Source organism: Colius striatus, chromosome 15 (genome assembly GCF_028858725.1).
Source record: "Colius striatus isolate bColStr4 chromosome 15, bColStr4.1.hap1, whole genome shotgun sequence".
Classification (NCBI taxonomy): domain Eukaryota; kingdom Metazoa; phylum Chordata; class Aves; order Coliiformes; family Coliidae; genus Colius; species Colius striatus.
Window position 1 is genome coordinate 810,310 of NC_084773.1, and position 27,673 is coordinate 837,982.

Consider the following 27,673-nt stretch of genomic DNA (forward strand, 5'->3'; position numbering starts at 1 on the left):
GTACCTTAAAAATAGAATCAAATTGCATGTTAATTCCCTCTAGTGACAGGTGACCGAGATTGAACTTCAGACATAGATGGAAACTGCACGATTGCTAAATTGCTAAACTCCCTGGTACCTGGATAAGATGGAAAAATGATGTCAAATGCCTACCCAGTTCAGTTCTTCATGAAAAATTGAAAGATTTCTTTTGTCTCTTGCTCACTCAGGAGAGGAAGCTGTGTTGCTGACACCAAGTTCTTGTTTTTCCCTTTCCTATCAGTTGGGATACCTCTGAATTGTGTGATTCTATTATATGTACTTTGCTGTCCACTATTATCATTTCTAGGTCTTACTTCATTAAGGAGAACTGCATTAGTTTTATTTTGCAAATACCATCTAGGAAATCTATTTCAAATTGAATGGCATATTACTTTGACATAAATAATTAGCAGATATGTATAAAGCAATTCAGATTTAATACACAGGATGTGGTTTTTAATACTGTTTTGTTCTGCCAACACCAGTGTACTTACAGTGCTATGAACGTACCACTGTGTTTCTCTGTGATGATCAATTAAATATTAAGTTATTATTTTTACTCAATATTCCCTAATACATGTCATTGTCACATTTGAATAGTTCTATTAATATACTTAATTAACCTTAGTATTCTTTAAACAAATGTTCTTTCTAGGTGCCTTTAGTTGAGAACTTTCAGAAAGTCTATCAAAAATGTTTCTTAAGATTGTTTTAATTTGTCTTCTTTAATCTTAACATCATTGCTTTGTGTTGGTTGATGTTACTCATTGTTTTAGTCCTTCTTGTCACTTCTAGTAAGTCCTTCTTATTTCTGGAAATGCTTGTGGCTCAGTTGACGCTATGAACCCTTCTCTTAGATAACAGAATTGGTGCCTTCTCTTAGGTTTGGATTACCAGGGATAGCTTGTTCATTAAAAAAAAAAACCATCTAAAATTATTACTGGGGTTTTTTTCCTTTCTGTTTTCCTCTCACATCTTTATTTCTATATTTTCTCTGTCCTGCTGTGTTTCATTTAGCAAACACAGTGCTTCAAAAAGAAATTCTGTTCTTTACCCTTGTTATCACTTCCCAGCAAGTTTTCCTTTTGGTGATAAACATGATAAACCCGATCTTCCCTTGAGTGAATGATTCTTAATGTTGTCTTTGCAGGATGTGGTACTGCAACAGGAGGAGCTGAAGATGAAGGTGAGGCCGAAGCTGGCTGGATTGAAGGTGCTGCCATCCTACTCTCTGTTATCTGTGTTGTACTTGTCACTGCCTTCAATGACTGGAGCAAGGAGAAGCAGTTTCGGGGGCTTCAAAGTCGTATTGAGCAGGAACAGAAATTTACTGTTGTCCGAGGAGGACAGGTTATCCAAATCCCAGTGGCAGAGATAGTAGTTGGTGACATTGCACAGGTGAAATATGGTAAGTTCCATCAACTAGATATCCTCTTTTCTGAACTTTATCTATTCTCTTTTCCCTTTGTAGCAGAATAGACTCAATTCAGAGGAAGTGATTTAAAAGACAGAGACTTGTGTGGTGTCATCATTGTCCATGGTACAACGTTGGCTGTTAGGGCAAAAGGAAAACCCAAGACACTTGCTATAGCAGTGTACTATGCCATTAATTTTATGTTTGTAATCTTCACTCTCTTTCACTGACAAGGACAAATAGTGTTCATACAGAGGGGATTATCTTTCCTGAAAGATATTATATTTGGCATTTTTGGTTTCTGTTCAGTTAGGAACAAGAGAGAGTATTTTTAAATACTCTGTGAAAGGGAATTGTGCCTCTGTGCTCACCCAACTTGGCAGGCTATGGATCCAGAGCTAGGGATCTCCTAAGCCCCCCCAAATTGGATGTTTCTGGTGGGTGGATGCCTTACAATTATATGCCATAGGGAAAGCCCTTTGCTCTGATGAACAGAAAGAGTTTTGCAGGAACTCTGTGTACTCTGATGGAGCTGGAAAATTCCAGCAAAATGCCTGTTCTATGTGAACCAGGGAAAGGGCAGCTTGACTGTTTTTTTGGCTGGCTAATTCCTGTGAGGTCTGATAGAGAAGCCTTTGTGTTGTGTTAAGAAGGCTACTGGCCTCTGCCAAATCTCAGTGATTATTACATTAATTGTATGTTAAATGTGATGCATTCTGATTCTGGGATAGCATCAGGCAAAAAATACTTGTTATAAAAAGGCCCTTCCCTACAGGATTGCAATAATGTGTCTCCTATGGATAGATTTGGTGGTACTTGTTTCACTTTTGCATTCATTTTACATTTGAATGCAACTGTTGTTAATTGTGATTTAATAATAAAAGTCATTATGTAATTTTGAAAACGATCTTACTCAACCACGGTGGTTTTTCTTTACCATGTTCCCGTTCAAAGGCGATCTTCTACCTGCTGATGGGATATTTATTCAAGGAAATGATCTTAAAATTGATGAAAGCTCTTTAACTGGAGAGTCAGACCAAGTCCGCAAATCTGTCGACAAAGACCCAATGCTACTGTCAGGTAAATCTGCCTGAATTCTTTTTGAGTTACCTTTGACGCACTGCTCTGTTCATGTTTTGTCTTGTTTTTCCATGACATCAGGTTTTGGCAACCTAGATACAGCTGATCTTTTGAACACAGACACTGGCCTTGTCTGTCATTCAAAAGATATGCTAGGGACTTTTGATTGTGTGCAATTCTTTCCCATCATCACACTTATTTTACAAAGTGAGAAAGTAGTGAAACATTTTCAGAGGAAAAAGAAACTATCGCTTGGGGAAATAACTGTTTCAATTAGTTGTGTGCTAGTTTTAATTTAATCATTCAATTTCAAAGCATTTTAAGGACTCTTTAAACACTTTCATTGTGTGTATACCAGACACAATAGAAAAAGAAACCACACACTTAGAAGGAAATGGATATGCTAAGAGGTTGCGGGCTTGACTTCTATGGTGAATTTAAGTTACTTGTTATGTTTCTATCTTGTTAAACAATTCTATACAGTAAATCAGTTAAATAGAATCTGATTTTTAAAATTCTAATAAAGCTCATTTCTAAATAGGGTGGTTGTCAATAGTTTCCAGCTGGGATGTGATTCCAGATAACAGCCTGCTAATCTCATATTAGACATCTATATGTTATAACCCGAAACAAGCGTTTTCAAACACATTCGGACTTTTTATTCGTGGAGACGATTCTTTTTACTGTCTGGTTGTACAGTAAGCCAAGAGTCATTCCAAATAGAATATTTATGTTGCAGTGCAGCAAGTAAGTACACATTCCTGCAGAAATCCTGCCCTCATCTTGCCTCACTGAGCTGGTGTTTCCCAAGCAACAGCTCATCTTGTTCAGAAGAGGCAAGTAGCGAAAAGTAAAGGTGTGACATGTTTTGTTGAATTTAACAGTGCAAATCCTTTCCAAAATTAAAATCAGGTAGCTCACTATGAGGTTATGGGGTTTACTGTGTAAATTATGAAGTTGTGGTCTGGAAAAAAAACATCAGTTTTCAGCCAAAGTGGCTGCATTAATTTAAGATGAAGTCGCTAATGTTATTTGTGGACTTTGCCATAGACTCCATGTTACAAAAGTCCACGTTAATGAATTTGAACTTTAGCAAGCTTCAGGTATTTTTCTGCCTGAAAGTGTATATTAAAAATTACTTTATTTCAAATGACACAAAAACTTCCCATTGCTTCTGATAATAAAAGAGCAAATCAAATTTATTTTCCCTTTTAGAAAAAAAATCCCGTATTTTCTTTAAAAATATTCTGTTTTTTATGAATTCAATGTTTTTTCTGGAGTTTCCTTGCCAAGGATATGTCTTTTTCTGTTCATGTTGGAAACCTCCAAGTTTTTCCAAGCTATTAATGTTTGAAAAATGCTTTTGCACAAGTTTGGTAGAGGCAAGCAAAGACTGGTGGAGTAGTTGCAAACTCTGAAGGTTGCATTTGTGCAGAGAAAATACAATGAAGAGTTCAGCAATTGCAGGCAGCAAAATATAGAAATACTGAATAGTGAGGAAGTGTCCTGACTTTCATGAGTAGAGTATGAAGCTACAAACTCCTATTTATGCTAGATTGGCAATAATTTAATTTATCCTAGGAGTGCAGATATTTAGATTTAACGTGATTGCAGATTGAAGTTCTCTTGGAGATGCTTTCCAGGGTGTAAACAGGGAGGTCTGCAGTGATATTAGGGAAAGGTAGCTCACTGTTGCTGCTCCCAAGAAAATTTGTGATCCAGTTTTGTCCTTGAAATATTTGTGCTTTTTTTCCCATTTCTGTTTTTCTTAGCTGACAGTTGTACTGTTTTGTAAATATAACTTCAAAGCTAGACTAAAGATGTTAAGAGATAGTATTAATGATATTTTCTTCTAGAAACTTCTGTTATACAATACCATCAACTTTTATCAGCTAAAATATCTTGATGTTGAATTGTAGATGTTTTCTGATTATGAAGTTTACAATTATTGATGTATTCCTACATATTCCTAAACTGATTTAGATCTTTTTGAATAGCCATGATTTCAGTGGTAGTTGAAAGAGAAAGCAGTCAAGTTAGGAGAAAAAATACTTTTATCTCATGTGCCAAAACTTAAATTTCTTTGCCATGAGGAGAGACATTTTTCTTTATGTTTTTATTGCAGAGTTAAAGTTTATTCTCTGTATTTTTCTCTATTAATCACTATGTAATCTCTCCTGTGATTACAAAGAAAATGAAGAGTTAACACACCTTTATTCTATACTTTCACTAATTAATTTTTACTCAGACCATGTTAGAAAATCCCTGAACTCTGTCTGCTCAGAAGTAGAGTTGATGATTTGAGATTTTATTGTGCAAAAATCTACCTTTTCCTATATATAGAGTGCAAGATTTAGTCCCAATGTTGTGCAAGCTGGAAATTTAGTAGTCCAAACCCCAAACACTTGAAAACCACTGTGCCTGTTAGGGTGTATTTGACCTGGTTTAAAAACTGGTTTACTACTGGATGTTAGCCTAGACCTATATTTTTATAAAACTTGTTTAAATTTAAAAAACCCAACCAAACCCCCCAAAAAACAATACACAACCCTTAAATTTTCCACATCTCAGCACCTGAAGACACCAGGTTATCTCCAGGTGTGCCTTTGGAATTTAGACAAATATTATCAGGATGTTTCACAGATATTGTCATCTTGCCACTGTTCTCCCTTAATCACCTGTTGGAAATTAAAACCAATTCAGGTTTGACAGAGGAATAACTAAAAAACCATGACATTTGATTTGTGTTGCAGCCACAGTTTGTTTTGTGAGTCTAAATTTGATGAACGATAAACACCCTGAATCAGGAAGTATTATTTTCACCATTGGCACCTGAACCAACATTTTTAATATTCAATCAGTTTCAATGACATAATTAAACTAAATGAGATTCTGTGCTTAATGTCCTGTTTAATCATCCAGATAGTCATTTGCTGTACTTGAGAAGCAATTCTCAGAGTTCAAGTGCTGACTAAACCAGATGGTTCATTTCCATCTGTATATAGTACATTTGGTGCCACCTAGAAAGGCCAAAATGAAAATCAGACTTGGAGATACCTGAAACCAAAAGAAGCAGCTTCTTTTCTATAGTTCCTCTATGCTTCTGTCTAAAACATTCTCCTTCTTGTAGTTCATTAACAGAGGTGTGCATGCATGATGTAGCATAAGCCATTGCATCAGCTTAAATGAGACTGTGATAACTTTAAATAGATCAATGGTAGCTATAAATTTATCATCTTGAGTAACCAAACTGCTACTCAGCTGTCTTCCTTGATGCTGATTTCTAACAGTTTTAAGTTTTGTATTATTCAAAGTTTGCAGAAATCCCTGGTTCCTAAATACAAAAGTTTTGAAGGTGAGCTTTGTCTCAGTATTAACCATACTGAAGTATTTTGGGGTACTATGTATTGTAAAAGTTCACATTGTAAAAATCATCTTGTGAGGCTTACTGTTTAAAACATATTTTTTTCCCCCAGGAATTAAAGTTAATTTGATTAAGGTGTGAAAGAGTTACATAGAGGAGCTCAAGTAATGCAGTTCTCACTGAACCAAGACTGACAAAACATTATTCTAGCCTAACTTTTACAAATGTGTATTTCTGTCAGTGTACAACAAGGATTTGAAACAAAAGAAACAGAGCTTGTTCAAGAACAAATAAATAAAAAAGAGGTTTTGTAAAGAAAAAGGAAGCTTGGTTGAGGAATCAGGTCAGTTATTGCCTGGAGAAAAATAGTTCCGATCCTGTCTTTCTCTACCAGAAAACATTCCAAGCTAGGTTTCTAACACAATAGGAGTTTTCTAATTCAGCTAATTTCAGCGAATTCAGAAGTTCTGAACTATTTGGGTATGGTTAAATACCTTGTAGATGGGGTTTTTTTCTGGCAAACTCTTTTTTTTGTTATTTTCTTTTCACTCACAGGGGAAATTCTGAGGGTTGGTTCACAATATTATTCACTTCGATTATATCTTAATAATTGCTGTGACTAACACAGTTTTTTAGATATGCTGACAGAGAATTCTTGTTTGCTACAAGTTTGCTGGAGATACCAAAACAGCATCAAACCCCCAAACTCTCATGCTGTGGGGTTTTTTTTCTTGTTTTTCATCCCTATTTCCAATCTATTTCACCAGCACTATTATTAGATTTGAGGCATTTCGAGCAGTCTCAGGTTAGTTGCCTTTTTGTCTCAAAAGTATGTGTTGTAATAGGTTTCTTATCTGTCTAACTCGTCTCTTTTCTTAGTAAACTACACTTCTTCCTTTTCTGTCGTGGAATAGTCACCATTTATCAACTTCAAATTAAATGTGAAAAAACGTATTTTACTCATATTGAAAGCTGAATCTTGAAAGGGAAACAATTGTTCAACATGAGGTTGAAATGCATGTTTAGTGTCCAGAAAAGTGAAAAATATTCATTCCTGGATTCCATTTATATAACAAGAGCTGACTGAAGTTACAGAGCCCATTTCTTTATGCAGGTTAATATTATACTGTTTAAATGGTGAAATTACCAGTTAGGTGGAAAGAGTTCCAGCTCTCTGGATTAGTTTAGCTGCTGAAGAATCTTTCCAGCAGTACTAATGGAACATAATCTGATGATAAATTAGTTCCTGCTCTAAAACATGCTTTTGTATGCAGCTTAAGAGTTTCAAAATTACAAGGCTAATGTTAAGGAAAAGTTCAGAAAGGCATTTCAAATTGAGGTAAATGGATAACCTTACATTTAAGACAAACTTTGTAACTGTAAAGCAGTATAGTGTATACTTTTAGGGGAGGTGAGGATCTAAGGAAAAACAGATTAAAACCCAGCAAAGAATAGAACTTTTCCACAAATACAGCAGTGACAAGGCAAGGAGTATTATAAGCAGTATAATTGGTTAATTATCACAATGGTCAAACTATTTAGTTGACTTAAACTCTTAAACCAACAAATATCTGCAGAAGAAAAGTGAAAATTCTATCTCTTTCCACTGTCCTCCTCACCCCTCAAAGGAAAATGTAATTATTGGACTATGTTCTGATTCCCTCTGATTCCATTCTTCTCATGTCCCACAGCTGCAAATCTGGAATAATGACTGTTCTTAAAATACAACTTATCTAAAACTAGAGCACCTAGAATTAAAAACAACTGTTAAATAATAGAGTATTTTCTGAGCAGGTTCTCGGTAAGCACCCATAGTTCACTTGGAGGTATAAATAAATGTTTGCCTCTTTTGTATACAATGATTTTCTTCAAACTTTCTTGCAATCCTAGCTCAGTCTGTCAACTTTCTGCTAAGAAATAATTACTTTGCCTCTGTGTTCTCACAGTGAATAGGCATAACGTAATTTTCTACTGCAAGTGGACAAAATACAAAGTCTATTTCAATGAATAGCATTATCTGTCATTTCTGCTCATTATGTATTTGGTTTTCATCTGTTTCATAGAAGCACTGCAATCTGATTTATATCTTTAAAAATTCCCTACCTGCTAATGAGATCTCTCTTCAAACAGTTTGAATATTCAATAATGAATTTTTTAGATTAAGACTTTGTCACCATATGAAATGACAAATTAGTCATCTGATGCCATCATTGGCACATTTGTTCCTGTGCTTCAATGGCAGGTTTTTTTAATGAGCTTTAATGAGCTTTTGGTAACTGGCCTCAAATACACGTCGTAACAATGGGTTGTTCTTCAATTTCAACCATTTTTTTTAGAGAGAGTCAGTGTGCAATCACATAGACTGATCTTCATTCAAATCTTCAGTTATAAAATTTGTTTATATTGTAAATCAGAATACTTTTGATCATTTCTAGGCATTTCTATGCATTTGTGTTTCCACAACTCATAGCAAAAAAGTTCCTGAGAGGCTGTGATCGTAGATGCACCTAACATTTGGTTCAATATAGCAATAAAAATAAGCTATTTCTATACAATCAAATCTGAAATATATCTCAAAAGGAATTTACTTAATATAATGTTAAAATTACCTGGTTTAACAAATGATCCATCCCAGAAAAACCTGATGAACGTTTTTATTTGGTTTAGAATAATTGAAGTCTCTCATTCTGATTTGTTTTCCTCTTGTTGTTTGAGAATCTTGTGATTTAATTAAAGATCTCCTTGAAGATTTTCTCTGTGTTGATTTTACAAGTTCAGAGAAATGAAGTAATTTTTGAAAATATTGCTGTAACTGAGAAAGATGAGAGAAATCATGCAAATGTTTTCACTTTGCTTATAAGTATTCCGTGTGCAGACAATGTCATCTTGACTTGAGTTACGGAGGAATGTTTGCAAAACGCTAAAAAAGTGTTTTCAACGTTAAAAAACTTACCTATGTGAAGCTAAACTATTATATCCCAAGATTATGTAAACTTGGTTAGTGACAACATTTCTTTTAAGAAAGGAATCTGATGTGTGTGGTTAATGGATGTGCAGCCTCAGATTTGCAGTTAAGCATCCATTCTTGGTTAAGAATGATATGCAACAATAGGAATAATTGGGGTATATATTTATATTAACCTCAATAGAGATTTTAAAAGTGTAACAACATTCTCTCAGTGTATAGTAAAAGTCTTGTGTAAAACATTTAATGGTTGTTCTTTTTCCTTTTTGAGCTGGCTGTAACTTATATTGCATATTTTCAGGTACTCACGTCATGGAAGGCTCTGGACGAATGCTGGTAACTGCTGTGGGGGTGAATTCTCAGACAGGCATCATCTTTACTCTGCTGGGCGCTGGAGGAGAAGAAGAGGAAAAGAAAGATAAGAAAGGTAAATTTCACAACACATAAGGATGCTCTGAAGAAAGCTCTTGGGCTTTGTGTATGTGGCCAGAGCTCTCCTCCATTCTTTACAAATAAATCTGATTTTTAAAACATCTTTTTTTGCATACATTTTTGTCATTACATATCACACAGAAAAACAGCAGGAGCTGTTAACCAATAAATGCATTGGATAACAAGATGTTTTTCCAGTGTGAAACTGCAGCCTCTCAGTACATAGTTAAATGCAGGGGGATACATGAGAATACTCCCATTGCAGTGTCATCTTTACATAAATCCATACTGATCTGAAATTTGCTAAGGTTTTGCTCTTGTGCATTTACATCTGTGTAATTTTTTTAACTCTTAGGCTATGAAAATAATGTCTTTGAGCTCCAAAAATAGAATCAAGGCAAGATGTGGCTTTTGGCTAGCCTAGCTGTTAATGTCAGAGTCTGACTTAAGAGACATTTTAATTTCTTAAGGTGTAAAGGTCAAGCTAAGAATAGTAAAAGACAAGAAAGTAACAGTCAATGTTAACAGTGAGTTTAACTCTGATGTCCTCTATCAGTTAATGAAATCAAGAAGTCTCTTTTTAGTGTATTATAGTGTGATGTCATTGCTAGTTTATGGGTTGCTCACTAGGCAGAAGCCTGATGTAATGTGTGTCCTTTCCAGTTTTTGTTCGTACAGTCTTGCAAGTTGTACACTCTAGATTCAGAATTTTATTCCAAGTTTGTTCTAAGAATATTTATCTCTCAGACATAATTAAGGGCCAGTTAATATGCATTTCCACTTTTTAGTGGATGTCACTATTAATTAGGAAGAGTAGTTACAGCTTCACTGAACTTTTTACTTGGTATCTGTCAGGCAGTGTGGTTGCACCTTTTGTTCACTTCCATCCTTCTAATTTGAAGCTACAGTTAGGATGGCCAAATTCAAATGGTTTTCATGATCTGCAATTTCCATTTTTTAACACATTCAGCAAGTGGTTGCACAGGCCTCCGTGTTTCTCTGAGGAAATCTGAGGAAATTTTTACGTGCTGACATGTTTACTCTTTCATTCCCACACAGAAATGCACAAAACCTGCTAGGCATGGTAAGGTCTGAAACATGAAAAGGGGAAAGACTTAAATTTCACAAAGTAAAATCCTTTCATGTCATTGTTACCGTACTTTAGAGTCTAAACTTGGTATCATTAAGAGGAAGACTCCTAGAAACAGATCTTTTGAGATCTGGCACTGTCTGCTTTGACAATGTCTAAGGATACTTCAGGTGAGAAGAAGCAACTTCAGTCCCTGATTGAATGTACAGCTGTCTGCACTGAGGTCCTTTGCTTAACTGAGTTGGCCTTCCCTGGAGGGTATTTTACTCAGGATACTGGTGATTCTCTCACTTCAACGGATAGCCTTGAAAGACAGGGAAAGAGAAATTGGAGATGCACTCACTGTGGTCATAACTTCCTACCTTAGAGACAGAGATTCTTACAGAGGTGTATAACAACTTATTGTGCAGTTGCTGAATCTAGTTGTGTATAGCTACAATACCAAGCAAATTCCTTCATCTTTTCTTCATGATATTTCTCGCAGCTTTGTGTTAGTGCAGGGGAGTGGCTGGGCAGAGCTCTTAGCAGATTGAGGCCCAAACTCAAATCATGTACTCTCACATATAAACCCACAGTTCTCTGAAATCCTGCCAAATGAAAATGTTTGTTTCAGTGGTATGTGGGTGTATCCTTTTCTCATTCATTAACATTTTGTAAAAATCATCATACAGGTGTGAAACAGGAGGATGGACCTCAGCTTCCAGGTAGAGTAAGAATTGTACCACATCAAATGAAAGGATGGGGCTTTTAGCAAGCAAGCTTTGGTGCAAATCAGGGTTGAACTTATGATTAAACTAATTCTCTTTGAATCAGTCTGATTAAATAAAGAATAATTTCAAATAGAAGGGATTGTTCATGGCAAACCTTTAAGTGTGAATGCGATGTTGGTGTTGCAAATCTTAATGTTAAGCTTGAATAATCAGTTATTCTCCAGGAGTAAATTACAGTATATTGAATGTTGGAATGCATGATTGGCTGCTAGTAGTTCATGCTGTGCTGGTTAGTATGAAGATCCAAATGGCGTGAAAAATAAGCATGAGTAACCAAAACAGTTTATTACCATCACAGTAATCAAATTTGCAATTGAAATTTTCTTGAATGTAGTTACCCAGAGAGTGTTTTAAATGCTGTATGCTGTTTATTTTCTTCTCCCAATTTACCATTTGTAAATAAAACCAGACCATTTTTCTTGAATAACTAACCAGTACAGTGAGAAACAGTCACTATGGGTCAGGTGCAGATCAGGATTCATTAGAGCATTTCCAACAGAAAGAAAACGAAACCCTGTTTATCTATTATTTATATAAACTAGTTTCTCTGAACACTAGTATGAAAATTACAATAAAATAATAAAGTCTTCCCTGAGCTTTTCACCTTCCTGTTGGAAAAGATTTCTTGACTAATTTCTCTAATAGGCAGATAATTGCTGAAAACAAACAGAGGATTTGATTTTCTGACACTTTTTTCATTTCACCACAAACCAAGGAATTGCATATTGTCCTTGATGTGGATGTAGATTAAGTTATTATTCTCCTTAAATCTACATTTGCTATTTCCACGGATAACGTTGAGAGTTTTGCCTCGGATCACTGTGCTTATGAATTACATTACAGCAGGACATGGATGGAGCTCATGTTAGAATGAGATGTGTCAACAATGTGCATAATATGCAAAATTACATTAAATGCAAGACATACTGTGTGGTAAGCTGCATATTTTTAAACTAACCAGGGATTGTGTAAATTCATTAACCATTGCAGTATTTGCATAACGTTATATTAACGTAAAATAACTGCTCATGCAAGGACCAAAGCAGTGAACATAGTACTGTGTACAGCCAGTTCTCACCAGCTCTGTTAACTTTGTTATACATCTTTTGTGTTGGTTTATTTTATTTTTTCTGTTATTCCATGTATGAGTTTTTGCCTTACTTTATATCACATTTTGCTTTTGAACGTTCTGTTAATTAATTTTGAACAGAGTGATTTTGGAGGAAATGAAGCCATAGTATTTCACAAATGTTTGGTTTTGTTTTGTCATGTGCATATGTTCATATTGTTATTTTTTTTTTCTTCTATCCATTATTGCTCAGTAGATTCTTCCCATCCCTCCTCCCACCCTCCTTCAGCCACAGATGGTGCAACAGGTGCAAATGCCACTGATAATGCAAATGCCAGCTTAGTCAATGGTACGTCACGAACACCTAGCTTGTTTTATTTGACAGATTTTCTCTCCTAAGATTCCCTCTTCCTTTTATGAGCTGCACAGATGTTCTATGTGCATGTGGTTACCCTCTGAGAGATCCTACTCTGTAAACCATATAGTAGCTTATAAGAGATGCCACAAAGATGCTGCGACTTATTTACTTTATTCACATAGAGTTAGGTATGGGCTAGGAAGAAGGAGGAATTATAATCTATTTGCCATTAATTAAAAGTGCAATTAAAAGGAGCAGTTAAGTGAAGTTAGTTTCAAAACTGTTGAGTTGCCTTACCATGAAGTTTCATTGTACAGCTGTTTATATATTTGTCAGCATAGATCTGAAGAAGAATGCTGTGCTATTGTACAGCTGTTTATATATTTGTCAGCATAGATCTGAAGAAGAATGCTGTGCTAAATAGCTTACTTTTTTTTCAATGTGGCACTCTCATAAGTATTTGTATAGTCTTCATGTAGTTCTGAGAAGTAGTGCTGGGATCAGGAATCTGGCTTAGTTTCAACTACCAGTGCATTAGGAATAACTTTTGCTGCTTTGAGCATCTTTTTTGAAGGAGACTGACTGAAAAGCTATGTTTATTTGTGTATACCCTTAAATGATGATCCTCTAATGATGTATTTACTACAATGAATAAGACCACCAAATATTACTGTAGTCAGTTTTGACTGTCTCTCAGTATGGATTCTTGACCCCACTTCTTAGCGTGCTGATATTTTGACATCTCTTCTAATTCCAGTATTAAATGGAATGAATCAGTATTTGTCTAGGCACCAGCTATATTCTTCTGCATATGTTGCATGATGCATGTGAAACCGAAGTTTCTGACTTAGCAATACCTAGTACTAAACAATTAGTAAGTGTAGTACCTCATTTGAAGCAATGACATTGGAAATCTTTGAGCCTATTGAAAAATAATTTCATTATCATTGAAAGCAAACATGTAACTAGATTTTAAAGTTCCTACTCATTCTAAATTTGCTGCAAAACTAGGCTTTACAGTGGCTACATATCTCACTGCATGACAGGGAAGTATATTATCTTGGTTCCAGCATCCCAATTTCAGATTCCTTAGGGCCCAAGAACCAGGAAGTTAATGATGACTATTTCATTCTTTAAGCTGTATAATTCCAGACTGTTAAGTGTGAAACACACATACACATACAACAGTCTTACCAGATACCCTCCTTCAGTCCTGCTGGAGACTGTGGTACTACTTTTATGCTCAGTCCTACAAGTTGCTGAGTATTAAATTAAGCATATGCTTAAATGCTTTGCTGGATGAGAACAACCGCTCGGCAAGATGCAGAAATGAGTTCAAAGTCGTTCTAACAGGTTGTCTCTGTTATCGTAATGCCTGTATTGAATATGGAAATTGAAGTCCAAGGGATATTAAATCTGTATCTTAAGGAAGCATGTGATTTTCCATTATCTTTTGTCCCTTGAGAAGCAACAGTTCCTGTCCCTGTTGATCTTGGAGCTGAGAGGTACATACTCATTTCTTTTCAATGCACAGAGTGTAGAAGTCATTTTTTTTCCCTGCAGCTGAGTGGGGGTTTTTTATGCTTTTAACTTTTCTGAGGTGAGGCACTTGAATTAATTCTGCAGGTCTTTGATCAACATGAACAGGAGGTACTTTTCACAATTCAACTTACCTGATGTTGTGTTCAGAAGAGAACTGAGACTCTTACTGGAGTTAGATCTGAGAGCCTTGAAATTGTCTGGGAAGTTGCCAAAGTCTGATTTCTATTTATACTACACATTTTTCTAGTCAGCAGTGATGATGAGTTATAGAACATTTAAAATGTAGATACGTTATGGAGGGGAGAAAGGAAGGGGAAAAATACATCCTGAAGCAAGGAGTCTGAGTTCATGCAGAAATATTTTTGATATGGATGAAATGAATTTTTTCAGCAATATCTGAGAGTTCTCCCTGAGATATGACCAGAAACAAGCTTTTTTACCTAAAGTCTAATACCTCTGTGCAGAAAATGCCTTCACATAAGAAATAAATATACTTGAATAAGTGCTTAGCTTAGGAAATGCTGTTGCTTGTTACCTGAAAATCAAGCCATTACCATTTCAAATAAAATATTGCTATTTTCCTGTTTGTCAATATATAGTTACACACAAGAAGTATTTTGTTTTCAAAACAAAACAGCTTATACTGATAAACACTTCCAGGTTTGTGGCACAGCCTGTTTATCTGCTGTAGTGAAGGAACTATTATCAATTCACTTCTAGTGATTGGGATTAAAATGCATCATAATTTCATGATCTCTTTGTTAAAACTGTGGACAATATGTTCAGTTTTTGACAGGTTGCAAGTCAAGGTTATAAGGAGATTGGAAAATTTTACAGAAAGATAGTAATTCGTGAAGGTTCATCTAATGTTCAAATACTGTATTTAGAAAAGTTAGGTTTTTTGAAAGAAAATATGGGAAGCAGCAATTACTCTATACAGCTTGCTTACCCCAAGTTTCATTTCCCTAGAGAAAGTAGTGCATGTCATTGTGTAGCAGAGTGCCACCTAATCCTTAAATCAGGGTTATTTGAGCTTTTTTTGGCATTTAGTACTCAGAGAATTAGTTACTTAAAATTATGTTCTGCTACAGAAATACCAGACCAGACTCAAGAGAAATATCTCAGCTGAAGTACTTCACATCAGCTGTTAATTCTGTCAGTTCTGACATATGTACACTACTATTCAATTCCTGCAAAGCAATTGGCAGTTTTAATATATTTTAAAGTATTTTCTGAATTGTAAGTGAAGTTATTTAGTGAGCACATGGAAGGTTTATTTAAAACTTCTTATTTGATACAGTGGAATCAGATCTGAAAATTTAGGCTGAGAGGAGGCATGATCACTCTCTACAGCTCCCTGAAAGGGAGTTGTAGTGACATAGGGGTTGATCTCTCCAGTAAAGAATGATAGAACAAGAGGAAATGGGCTCAAGTTGTGCCAGAGGGTTATTAAGAGGGAGTTAGGATTATTAAGGGTTATTAAGCATTGGAAGGGGCTGCCCAGGTAGATGATGGAGTCACTATTCCTGGAAATATCCAAAGGAAGCATAGATGAGTTGCTGAGGGACATGGTTGGGTTTAGTGTTGGGCTTGGCAGTGTGAGGGGAACCGTTGGACTTGATGGTCTTAAAGGTCTTTTTGAACCTTAATGATTCTGTGAGATTCTGTGGTTCTATGAGTTTTACTAATGCATTGACTCTGATGTCATATTGCATGGAAGAATTCCTAATGACTCACTTCAGATCTGTTTGATGTGACTTTTGCCCCTATATATAGATCTGCAGCATGCATCTGTTTTTACTAGCTGCAGGATGCAATTGACTTTGTCATGAAGAGGACTGTAACTCATTTCTCTTGCAAGGAGAGATATTTTGGAATATTTTGGAGATATTTTGCTCCATCACAGCACATGAGAACGTAACTCGATAAGCTTCTTCCCTTGATTCCAGGCACTTACTCCAATGTACAAATCATTTCTAACCCCAGTAAGAGGTAGTTGTTATTCTGTCCCTTTGACTCTTCAGCAAGGGCTGGAGAAGGTAAAAGGGAGTCTTCTTGGAAAGTTTATTTGGAGAAATAGCTGTCTTTTGGAGTGAGAACTTATGCAATCGTGGTACCATGGTTGCATTCCAAAGGAGAGATTGGAGTAAGGCAGAGGCAACATGCAAAACATTTAATGTTCAATTTCAAAACCTTCAAAGCAACTGCAGAGTATGAGTCATATTACTAGGCTCTGTATTCTTTTCTAAACCTTCATCCTTGCTTAGAAAGGGATAAACTCAGATGCATTCCTCTAGGTTTCAGGGCCCAGACAGTGTTTCTTTTCCTCACTTATTTCCAAAAAGAAAATAAGAAAAAAATTGCAAAAAATTGTGTAAAAATAGACCATATTTTAAAGAATTAAAATATTGATAAGTACTAATCCTTTTAATGTTTCTAAACAATGCACAAAAGGTCAGAAAGATGGGATAGTATTTCTGCTCCTAGCACTAACTGAAAAGAGAGAGGATCTCTCAGCAGTAGTGATTCTGTCGTCCTAGTTCCTTTCTTAGCTTCTTTCCTTGTTAATAACTTATAGCTAAGTGCAGGCTTAAAATTATTGGAAACAAGAGGAAATAAATCCTTTACAGCATTCTTTCTCATAATTACCTGAACTACCTGTTCTTTGTGAGTCTTGCTAAATAATTGGAATATAACTAGTTGTGATTCCTTCTCCTCCACTTTGCTATCCTCTAATAAGAATATATTTCTTAACTACCAATGTTTACACTGTTATTAGCAATTGTCCATTTTGTGTACTGCTTTTTTTAGGTGGTCAGGGTATATAAAATGTTAGTGTCATTCATTACAATTATGATACCATTATTAATAGCAAATATGTCATAAGGTTAAATAATTTACATAGGAAATCCAGTGTATTTTGTGTTTGCCAGCCATGAGAGTTGTGGATTTGGCATTTGTTTGTTTTTTACTTTTTTCTCATTTAAAGAATCTTCAGTTATATTGCCTTAAAATTTTGAAATGTATTCTGATAAAGGAATTATAGAGCAGGACATAGAGCAGACTGTCTGCTCTAAAGTAACGTTTTCAATTCTTAAAGGAGGCTTTATCCTCTAGCCAGAAATCAGAATCTCTAGAGATGTTTTATGTCTTCCACCAATTTGATTAAAAACCATTCTAAGAACAGCCATTAGGCAGATATGAAGTTCAACTATGCACAGTATGAAGAAATTATAAAGGAAATTTCACCATGAAAATGAACTTGGACTTGTTCAGGTTCCCAGATTCATGTCTTATGGCAAAACCTAAGTCTTTGGAAGAAAGAGTCTGCCTTTTAAACAGTGATATTATAGCCAAGCTAGGAATAGAGTTAGGAACAGAGACAAGCAGTTGATGCTAAGTGGGGTACTTCAGCAGACTTTAGTCATCCATCTGCATCCTGAGGTGGTTATATGTAGTGAGATATCATTTCCTTCATTGTAATTCTGTGCTTTTGAATTTCCTGGTGCCTACCAGTATGGGTGGTAAGTTAATGAATGATTTGGCCATTTTTACTCTTTTTGAGAAGGAAGATTTTAGTGATCTCCCAGTTCTTGAAAATACAAACGTGCAAGAAATGCATCATAGCTTTCAGTTTTGCTACAAGTTATTCACAGCATAGAGTGAAAAAAGTAGTACATACATTGAAGCATAATGTCTGCTGCTTTGTTGTGTGTGTTGGTACCAGCTGTATTGTCACAAGAAATCAGAAGAGCAAGACTTAATATTTGTTTTATAAACTCTAAGGATACATTTCTTATTAGAATGTGTCAAAAATCTGGTACAGGTGTTTTAGCCATTCATTTTCCTTAGCATTATTGGTTTATTGTGCATTACACAAGAGGAGAATGTCATCTCTTCAGAATGTAATACTTCTAAAACTCAAGTAGTCTTTTCTGTGAGAGAAATTCATCTATCACTGTCAAAGTTTCATTAGGGATCCCACTAAGAAATTTTGAGTACATTTCAAACAGGTTGATGGTTATTCTGATTACCAAAGTTTGGTACACTCTGATTTGTATTTTGCCATTTTAATTTCATACACACTTTCAAATGGTTTATTTTCAGTTAAAAAAAAGCATCACTAAAGGCTTTGATATGGTAAGACTATATGTAGCTAAACTATTGACCTGGCAATTACAAATGCACTTGGCAAACCCTTCTTTACGATAAATGATGGTGAACTGGCACTTGCATTTACAGGAGTAACTGTAATAATAATACAAGTGAGGAAGATGTCATTTTAAAGTCTTACCTGATTTTACATTAAAAAAAATTATTACTGCTATTATTTACATTTTGTCTCAATTAGTTACAATAATGAATTCAGTTCTGGAATACATTAAGAAAGTTCCACTTTATACTGCTGTGTGCCAAAATTATACATGGGGTTTTTTTAAGTCCCAACCCTCTGAAATTTCCTTTCAGGAATATTACTCAAATTCCAACACCACTGAACTCTTTAGTTTCATCTTCTCAGCTTACAGAAATTGCTCAAAAAAAGATGTGCTGATATTTAGTATTTTAAATGTTACAATATTGAACTTGACTGCAGTTCCTTGAACGTGCCCAGCTCAGTTGTCCATGCTTTTAAGTAAATGTGTAATAATGGTGGCTACTGATCATAAATAAGTATCTGTAACATGCTCATTACTTTTGTCTGCCCTTTTTGTTTAAATTCCCATTTTCATGTTCTGTCGTGAGAGAAGATTGTTTACTGTCTGTTGTCTGTTGAAATTTTTCATCATATAGGCAAAATGCAGGATGGGAATATGGAGAACAGCCAGAACAAAGGTAATCTTCTTTTGTATTAAGGAGGTTGTGCGTTTTCTTTTAGCATGTAGTTAAATTCTGTTAAAAAATCAAATGGAAACTTGTGGTTTGTGCCTGTGTGTAAAAAATGGCCCTATTGTTCAAACAGAATATTAAAAAACCCTCAAACAATAAACCCAAACAACAACAAAACCTTATCAAAGAGATTTTAACTTAGAGAATTTTGGTATATCAGATGTTTAGGATAGGACAAGATCAATATTTCTAAAAAGCTGTTTATAGGTGATACTGTCATGTCACAAAGCTCATTTGGATTCATTTTTCTTGTGCAAGTTATGTATGCTATGTATTGTTAGTGAATTTCCTAATTTTGGTATGTCTTGTTGTCTTTGGTGTTTAATGGTGTCGTACAGACATTTATCTCTTTTTTTTTGCAGAGAGAAGGTAAAGTACTAACAAAAGGAGACTTAAAAGCCATGAGATTATTTAGCAATGTAAAAGTGTGTTACAAGGATCAATAACAGGAAAAATAAGAATCTTAGGAGATTCTTCTTTAATGTACAATCTGAGGAAGGAATTGAAATAAATTGTTTTCTCTGAGGCAAAGTCAGGGTTCCTTTCTCATTACCTGAGACACAGATATCGTGACTTCTTAGAGTTACGCCAAGTAAGGAAATTAAACTATAACTTTGTTTTCTCAACCAATACTAGAGATTGCAGAGGTGATGGATCCAAAATTGAATAGATAAACTCAGTGGTTAATGGTAGAAAACTATTAAAAAAATGACACTAAATAAATAAGTTCTGAGGTTAGATATACAAATTAGATTTCCAGGTCAAATGAGCGGAATTGTGTACAACGTGTTCACGAATGTCAAAGCAAAGCTGTTTCATCTCATTCTATTTAATTTACTTCTGTGTGTGTTCAGTACAAGACAGACACATACACATATATAAACTGGAATGTCATTGCTTTTAAAAAACTGCATCTTTCAGTTTGATGCTAGAGGAAAGTTTCCTTATATTACCATTATCACTCTTACAAGAACGGGTATTTTAGCTTTTATATTAAGTGTGCATCTGTGAGCGAATGATGATGGTATCACCACCAGACCTGGTGGTTAAGGTACTTGAACATTGAATGATAAGGAAACTTTTCAAGTCTGATATTGTCCAGAAGAATGGTTTGCAAAGTGTGAGGTGCCCATGCAGTCGAGGGGAGGGTCACATGGATAGTCCATGGAACCACATCACCCTTAATGTGTTTTCATTAAAAGAGTATGTTTTCATCTATGAGACATACTAAAAATTAAAGAAATACAGACTATTTGCATTTGAGATCTGCTGTGAAATTCTTCAGTGTTGATGTACTGCTACTTGCCAAGTAAGGCATTAAGTGCAAGACATTTAAGTGATATATATGTGTATAACACAGAATGTCATTGGCAGTTTAAAAACATCAATCAATAAAAATCAGTGGTTCTCATGGTTCTTGACAAAGGGCACACTACATGTCCCCATATCTGTGCAGTGCATGTGGGTACACTTGTATGCTCATGCCCCTGCAGAACCCCACTGGATCTCACAGGGTCATCTGCGGTAGCAGTGAAGTGTGGTTCTGGGCATAGCTACAGCCATTCATACTGCAGTCAGCCCCTGAAATGGGTGTCACTGGGTGAATTCAGTAAGTATCAACACTAAGAGAATGAAGGATGGTTTTGGAGTAATGGTTTTGTTCTGCATTATTAGCCAAGCAGCAGGATGGGGCTGCTGCCATGGAGATGCAGCCACTGAAGAGTGCAGAAGGAGGAGAGGGCGATGACAAAGACAAGAAGAAATCCAACATGCACAAGAAAGAAAAATCTGTTCTTCAGGGAAAGCTGACCAAGCTGGCGGTTCAGATAGGCAAAGCAGGTATGGCTGGATCCACCCACCAAATACAAGTGTGTTCTACTAGCAATAAAGGGTTTTAAAGCAAACTGTTCTTAAAAGGGATAGGCCTTTTTACTACAATATTCAGAAATAGATTATCATAATACTGTTCTAAGGTTAGTATCAAGGATCTTTTTCTCTTTTAATACTTAGATTTGACTGTCAAGAAACTGGAAGCCTTGGACAACTTGGATTGTAATGAATATTTGAATGAAAATGAAATGTAGCTTTTCTCATAGGCAATGTTCCAAAGTGCAGTGATTACATATTGAATTCCTCTTCCCTTAGTACTTCTGAATACACACTTTCAGAATCCTTGCCATCATCTCAAAATATCACTACAGAGTATTTCCTTCTTATGGTCTCTCTTAATATCCATGTTCCTGCCTTCTACTCGAATGTAACACATCTGTTGACTCTTGTATCCAGCACCATCTGGTCCCTACTGTTCTAAGTAGCACTTCTTCTCCAATGTGTAGGTAGAAAGTGAAAATCTTTCATAATGGCATAATGTTCATTAGTTTCATTTTTCTAGTGTTATTACAGAGATCCTCATCTCTATCCTGAGGCCCTACTACAGATTCCTAACTTTAATTCTGTTCAGTCTCCTTTATTCTTCTTTACCAGTCTGATTTTTGCCCCTGTTATTCCTTCTCATACCCTCTTAAGTTCAGTACACTTAGTTGGTCACATAACCCCGTGATTCCACTTCCACCTATCTGCCTGAACAGTGCATGACTTGGAATCTGTGGTTATCATCTCCTGAGCATCCAATTTCATGCTTTGCCCAGTTTTATAGAAATAGTTTCAGCTGGAAGAGACTTTTGAGCCCAGCCACCAGCCTGTTTCCTTGAGTGCAGCATCCACCCACCTCTGAAACCCCTCCAGGGACGGTGACTCCAGCAGCTCCCTGGGCAGCCCCTTCCAATGCCTGACAGCCCTGGCAGCAAAGAAATTCCTCCTCACATCCAGCCTGAACCTTCCCTGGTGACACTTAAGGCCATTTCATCTTGTTCTATTGCTTGTTACCAGGGAGAACAGGCTGACCCCCACCTTCCTACAGCTTCCTTTCAGGTAGTTGGGGATGAAGGGGAACACAAGGGATGAAGCTGGAACACAAAAAGTTCCACTTAAACATAAGAAAAAACTCTTTCAGTGTTTCAATGAGGGAGCCCTGGCACAGGCTGCCCAGAGGGGTTGTGGAGGCTCCTTCCTTGGAGGGCTTCAGGACCCACCTGGACACGTTCCTGTGTGACCTGATCTAGGTGACCCTGCTTCTGCAGGGGGGTTGGACTGGGTGATCTCTAAAGGTCCCTTCCAACCCCACCATTCTATGATTCTATGATAGTTGTAGAGAGTGAGGTCTCCCCTGAGCCTTCTTTTCTCCAGACTGAACAGCCCCAGATCCCTCAGCCCTTCCTCATCTGAGACATGCTCCAAATCCTTTCCTGGCTTGGTAGCCCAGCCTCTGGATCCTCTCCAGCACCTTCTTGTAGAGAGGGGCCCAGAATTGGACATAGTATTGGAGATGTGGCCTCCCCAAAGCCGAGTCCAGGTGAATGATCAGCTCCCTGCTCCTACTGACAGCACTGTTCCTGATCCAGGCCAGGATGCCATTGGCCTTCTTGGCCTCCTGGGCACGCTGCTGGCTCATGTTCAGCCAGCAAGCTTCCTGTTCCTCAAGCTTCTCTGTTTCTTGCTTCTCTGTTTTCTTGCTAGTTGTACAATGCTATGTGCTTTGATCTAAAACTACTTCATTTCTCATGATCAGTAATTTCTTAGAATAAGTACATTCCCACATTGCCTTCTCATTATTACTCTCTGGTATTTTAGCAAGTATGTGAATATCACTTTTGAAGTAATTGTGTAGGGATTTCTAAACATAATGTGGCAAGTCATAGGAATTAAATTAATTAATCATTACCTCATTTGGTTTTTCTTTGTCACTGGGCAATCTATGAGGATGTCTTACACTGTCATGAGTATTTGCCTGTACAATAATTTGATGGATTTTCCTTTATCCTCTGGCATTTAACAATCCCTCCACACTCATCTGTTTCCTGTCAACCTTAGCATCGTTCAGCTTACCAATTTCATCATTGTTTTACCTTCAGTCAAGATGGGAAATTCATAGCATTCTTCTACTGTATGATCTCATTAGAGAAAAAGTAATTTCTTTTGAACTGCTTCCTAGAGCAGTAATCATACATAGCAAGGCAAAACAGATGTTCTAATGGAGTTTTTAGCTGCATACACAAATCCAGGAACAATATTGTGGAGGAGCAGTTCTGTCTTATCAAAGTTTGTCACTGGGAGAGCATCTGAAGTCCCTGGGATCTTTTGTGACTTCCATGAACTATTCATTACATGTCTTGCACTATACTGTCAGTGTTGTACCTCGTTCGAGCCGCTTCTCCTAAAAATATGTCCCTTTGAGAAGGGAAACCTTAGAAACACTAGTATTTATCACATTTTCAAGAAAAACAGTTAAAAACTGTTCTGTGGAGAACTCTGCAGTATTACCTCATTGTGTTCAACCAGCCATACCAGTAGGGGTTTTCTAAAATACTTTATACAGCAACAGGAGACTCCTTTGAACAAACATCTCAAGATGAGCTTATTTAAGAGAAAGCAAGTGTTTGAATGTTGAGTAGACTAGTAACTTGCAAAAGGTGGAGTTTAAAAGGACACAGAAATCTTGTACTGGCTCAAGTAAGGTACTACACTAAAAAAATAGCTTAAGCTATTTTTAAGCTTAAACTATCTCGTGTTGGACAAAAGTGACTGAGTTATTTTAAAGGCAGCAAGAAGATGGTATTTAAAAATGAATACATTATGATTCAGCTGTTCTGTAGAATTCAGTGTTTCCTTACTCACTGGAATGTATGGCTGTAAAAATGTATCATTATCACCATCATTGGTACTGGTGAAAAATGGCAAATAGAGTAAGAAAATAATTCATATTGAATTCAAATGTAGACTTCTAATTGCACATGGTTTTAATTGTGTTTTGTTTTCTAGTAATCGGTTCTTTCTGTTTACAGGTTTGGTGATGTCTGCCATCACTGTAATAATTTTGGTACTATATTTTGCCATTGACACGTTTGTGGTCAACAAGAAGCAGTGGTTGCCTGAGTGCACTCCTGTCTACGTGCAGTATTTTGTTAAGTTCTTCATTATTGGTGTTACTGTACTTGTGGTCGCTGTTCCCGAGGGACTTCCACTTGCCGTCACCATTTCTCTGGCTTATTCTGTAAAGGTAAGAAACATGAAAGATAATTCTGTGAGAAAAAAAATACAATCTGGCTGATTTTGCTAGTGAGTTACTCTTCAGGTTTTAACAGGTGTGATGAAAATTGGCCTGGATATTAATGTACTCTGTCAGGAGAGTGAAATTTATTTCAAGTGGCAAAGATACAAATACATATGTATCCTAATTCATGGGAGCTGCACAGTGCAGGAATATCAAACATTAGAAATACCTACCTAGTTTGCAAGGTTGCTAAGAAATGTACTGAGTGGAATTTACTATTAGCTCAATCTTTTGATACAGAATAACTTTTTCATCAAATTTTCTTGTGCAACTGTACAAAGTTTTGACAAAGATCTGAAGTTTTTCAGGAATATTTTTCAAAGAAACTGGAGTTTCACTGGAGCTTTCGTGTCCTTTTCTCAAATGCAGTTGCAGTTCTTTGTAGCCAATGTAAATGATTCTATTAGGAAATTAAAGAGGATTTAAAATCCCAGACTTGTGGTTTACTCCATCTAGGAATATTCTCAGATTGTTGTAGCAGTTGAGTCAGATGGGCCTTATTTAAACATTCTGGGAATCGTAGGTGAAGATTTTGTAAAGTTTATTTCCATTTAGCATGTAAAAATTGCTATATGAACATTAGAAAGGAATAGCTTGATTTATATGCAGCCTAATATCATTATTATTAGTGTACCTCAAGCATGGGATTTTGCTAATAAAGACTGTAGCTGCTTTTAAAGTATTTTCCAGTTCTCCTTGTCCTCTTCATCTGACACATGCAGCACATGCATGGCTATCTATTGCAGCATCAGCCTGCAGTACAGCTTTGTGTACAACTGGTGATACTGTGCCCTGTGAGTATAAGATAGTGCCTGATGGTAATACTGAAAACATAAACAAAGCTAACATGCATTTCCAGGATGACTCTGCATCTTGTCTACTCTGTTGGGTTTTTTTCTTTTAATGGATGTGGGTGTTGGGGGTTTTTTTTTGGTCTGTTTGGGGTTGATTAGTTTCTTTCTTTCACAAACTTTATAGTCCCTCTGAGTGCTGCAGGACAACACTGGAATTGGAAATAGTAGTAAAAAGGTCTAATATAATGATATTAGATATCAAACAATGATATTGTTTAAAAAAATCCTAGTATTTTCAGTTTCTTTAGCTGTTCTTTGCTGCTCTAGGTGTTAAACATCCACCAAAAAACACTTGAACTATGCTGATTTGTCAAAGACAACATTACTTTAGGGACAGTTAGAATCATAGAGTCATAGAATGGTACGGACTGGAAGGGACCTTTAGAGATCATCCAGTCCTACTCCCTTGCAGAGGCAGATCCACCTAGTTGCTGTTTGGTTGTCTGTAACTAGGGCTTGAATTATTGGCCCCGATTGAAGTTTAATGAGCATGTTGTTCTCAGGAACTAGACTTAAACTCATGTTTTTTACTGTTTTATAACTGAAGTTTAAAATCTGTCAAAGCAAATCTTGAAAGGTTTTTTTTTTTACTTTGCTTTTTCTCAGAAAATGATGAAGGATAACAATCTGGTCCGTCACTTGGATGCTTGTGAAACGATGGGTAACGCTACAGCCATCTGCTCCGACAAAACAGGGACGCTGACGACCAACCGGATGACGGTCGTCCAAGCCTACGTTGGTGACATCCACTACAAAGAGATCCCTGACCCAGATTCTGTGCCCGCCAAAACCCTGGAGTTGCTGGTCAATGCAATTGCTATCAATAGTGCTTACACTACCAAAATTCTGGTAAGTAGGCTTTTTCTGTCAATAAAATGAAACATAGCAGAGGAGTTGTCATTTTTTGAAGGGAATGTTGATTCCTTAGCGTCCTCTTGTTGATTATGAAGTGTGAAATACCGTTGAGGTCCCCAAAATGTGAACAGGTGCTGTAAAAACAATATATATTCTTTTAAGGATAGGGATGTATTTATAAGTACAAGAAAATACCATCACATTTACAAACCTCCTGCTGTGTTCGATTGAGATGGCCCAGTTTGAGGTGTTTGCCAACACAACTAGCTTTCACTGAGCCTTCCTGTGTGTCAAATGATTCTTGTGTCTAAGAACTTTCAATTAATTTTCTAATAGGACAAATTGGATTGGGTAAATTAGGGAGGTTAATGATCTTCAATCATTATGGTTTCAAGTGAATTACATCCAAAAGTATTTTATTCAGTCTGTAACAGAGAGCAAAATGGAAATATTCTGTTGGCTTGTGGGATTAGATTCTTCTGTACAGAGCTAATTAAGAGGTCAAAAATGTTTGGAATTCCAATAGATTGGAAAGGTCAAGTTTAATCTTAGCATTGCAGAACAAAACCTGTTGTTTTTACCTTATGAATTTATATATTGTCCTTTTTGTAGCTCTACACTGAGCTACGTGAATCAGTCTTGCACGTGCTTCACACTTGTTTTAAACTGGTCTTTCAAAAGGCAACCACAGAAAACAATTGGTGAAATATTACTGCAGCACATATTTCCTTTAATTCTTGAGATGTAAATAAGTGAATATGACTAACAGTCATCACTTGGAAGAAGAATGTTTAGAGAAACTTGATGCAGTTACGTGAAGTGTGTTTGCAGTGAAGGTGTTTTTTGAAAGGATTGATCCTGAGGATTGTTTCACCTGAGCTAATGTCTGAAATCAAGCCACAGCTTAGACACCCTTGTGTCAGTCATTTGTGCTGTGATACATTCACTGGTCTGTTCTCTCTGAAAGCTCTTTGGAAAGGGAAATATGGGGAGAACCAGCCCCAGAGGCAGCTCGAGCTGCTTCCTACATCAAGAGAGAGTGGCCAGGGAATCACAAAAACCCTCCATCAGCTCAGAAATATACTGTTAGATGCCATCTTCCAGCTGAAATTAACCAGCAATGTGAGTGCATGACTTCTGTGACTCCAGTCAACTGGAGTTTGGCGCTAGCCCTTTTGTTTTGAATTCAGATATCTTTGAAGAGCAGAGTTCCCTCAGCTCTGCACCAATTTCAGCTGTGGGCATCCAGCTAGCAGCACCAGTTCCCATCTGAATCCTGGATCTAATTCTGTTTCCTATGGTCTGTCCAGGCCAAAAATCACACCAGGGCAGCTGAAATGAGGAACAGGCCTTCAATTTTCAGGTGGTTCAGTGTAAATACTACACGATAGCTCAGTGTAGATACTTTATGTCAGTGGCTTTTTGAAATCTAATTTGTGCATTGGTAAATGAGCAAGGATATTTTGCTGTTGCTGGGTAAATCATGCTTTCACAAATCAATATCACATTTGATTGTTGGGGAGAGGAACATATATCTTACTTACTTTAATATTGTTACAGCCTAAGTGAGGTTACATGCTTCCTTCTGTAGAAAGAGAAATAGACTCAGACATCCTCAACATACAGTCTGGAGTTAAGACAAGGTAACAGAGACAAACTGGGATGAAGGATAATAGGTAGCTGGATAAATTGGTCTCTCCATACCTGCTGTAATGGTAATGCTAGTCACCAGCATTAGCTCTGACTGTCACTATGGAGTTTGACTTTGGGAGATCTTGGAGAGAATGGTATGAATGTTGGCA

General features: G+C 36.5%; 1 protein-coding gene across 4 annotated transcripts in view; it reads left to right on the forward strand.

Annotated features, from left to right (window-relative positions):
• The window catches only part of ATP2B2 (ATPase plasma membrane Ca2+ transporting 2), a 447,770-nt gene that overhangs the window by 342,687 nt on the left and 77,410 nt on the right, over positions 1–27,673 (forward strand). For all 4 annotated transcript variants that reach the window (XM_062007951.1, XM_062007952.1, XM_062007953.1 and 1 more), the window contains exons 6-14: positions 1,172–1,429; positions 2,390–2,515; positions 9,146–9,271; positions 11,038–11,070; positions 12,459–12,554; positions 18,897–18,938; positions 20,667–20,831; positions 23,894–24,108; positions 25,623–25,865. In XM_062007951.1, coding sequence (XP_061863935.1) covers positions 1,172–1,429; positions 2,390–2,515; positions 9,146–9,271; positions 11,038–11,070; positions 12,459–12,554; positions 18,897–18,938; positions 20,667–20,831; positions 23,894–24,108; positions 25,623–25,865 — 1,304 coding nt within the window. The remainder of the gene's footprint in view (positions 1–1,171; positions 1,430–2,389; positions 2,516–9,145; positions 9,272–11,037; positions 11,071–12,458; positions 12,555–18,896; positions 18,939–20,666; positions 20,832–23,893; positions 24,109–25,622; positions 25,866–27,673) is intronic.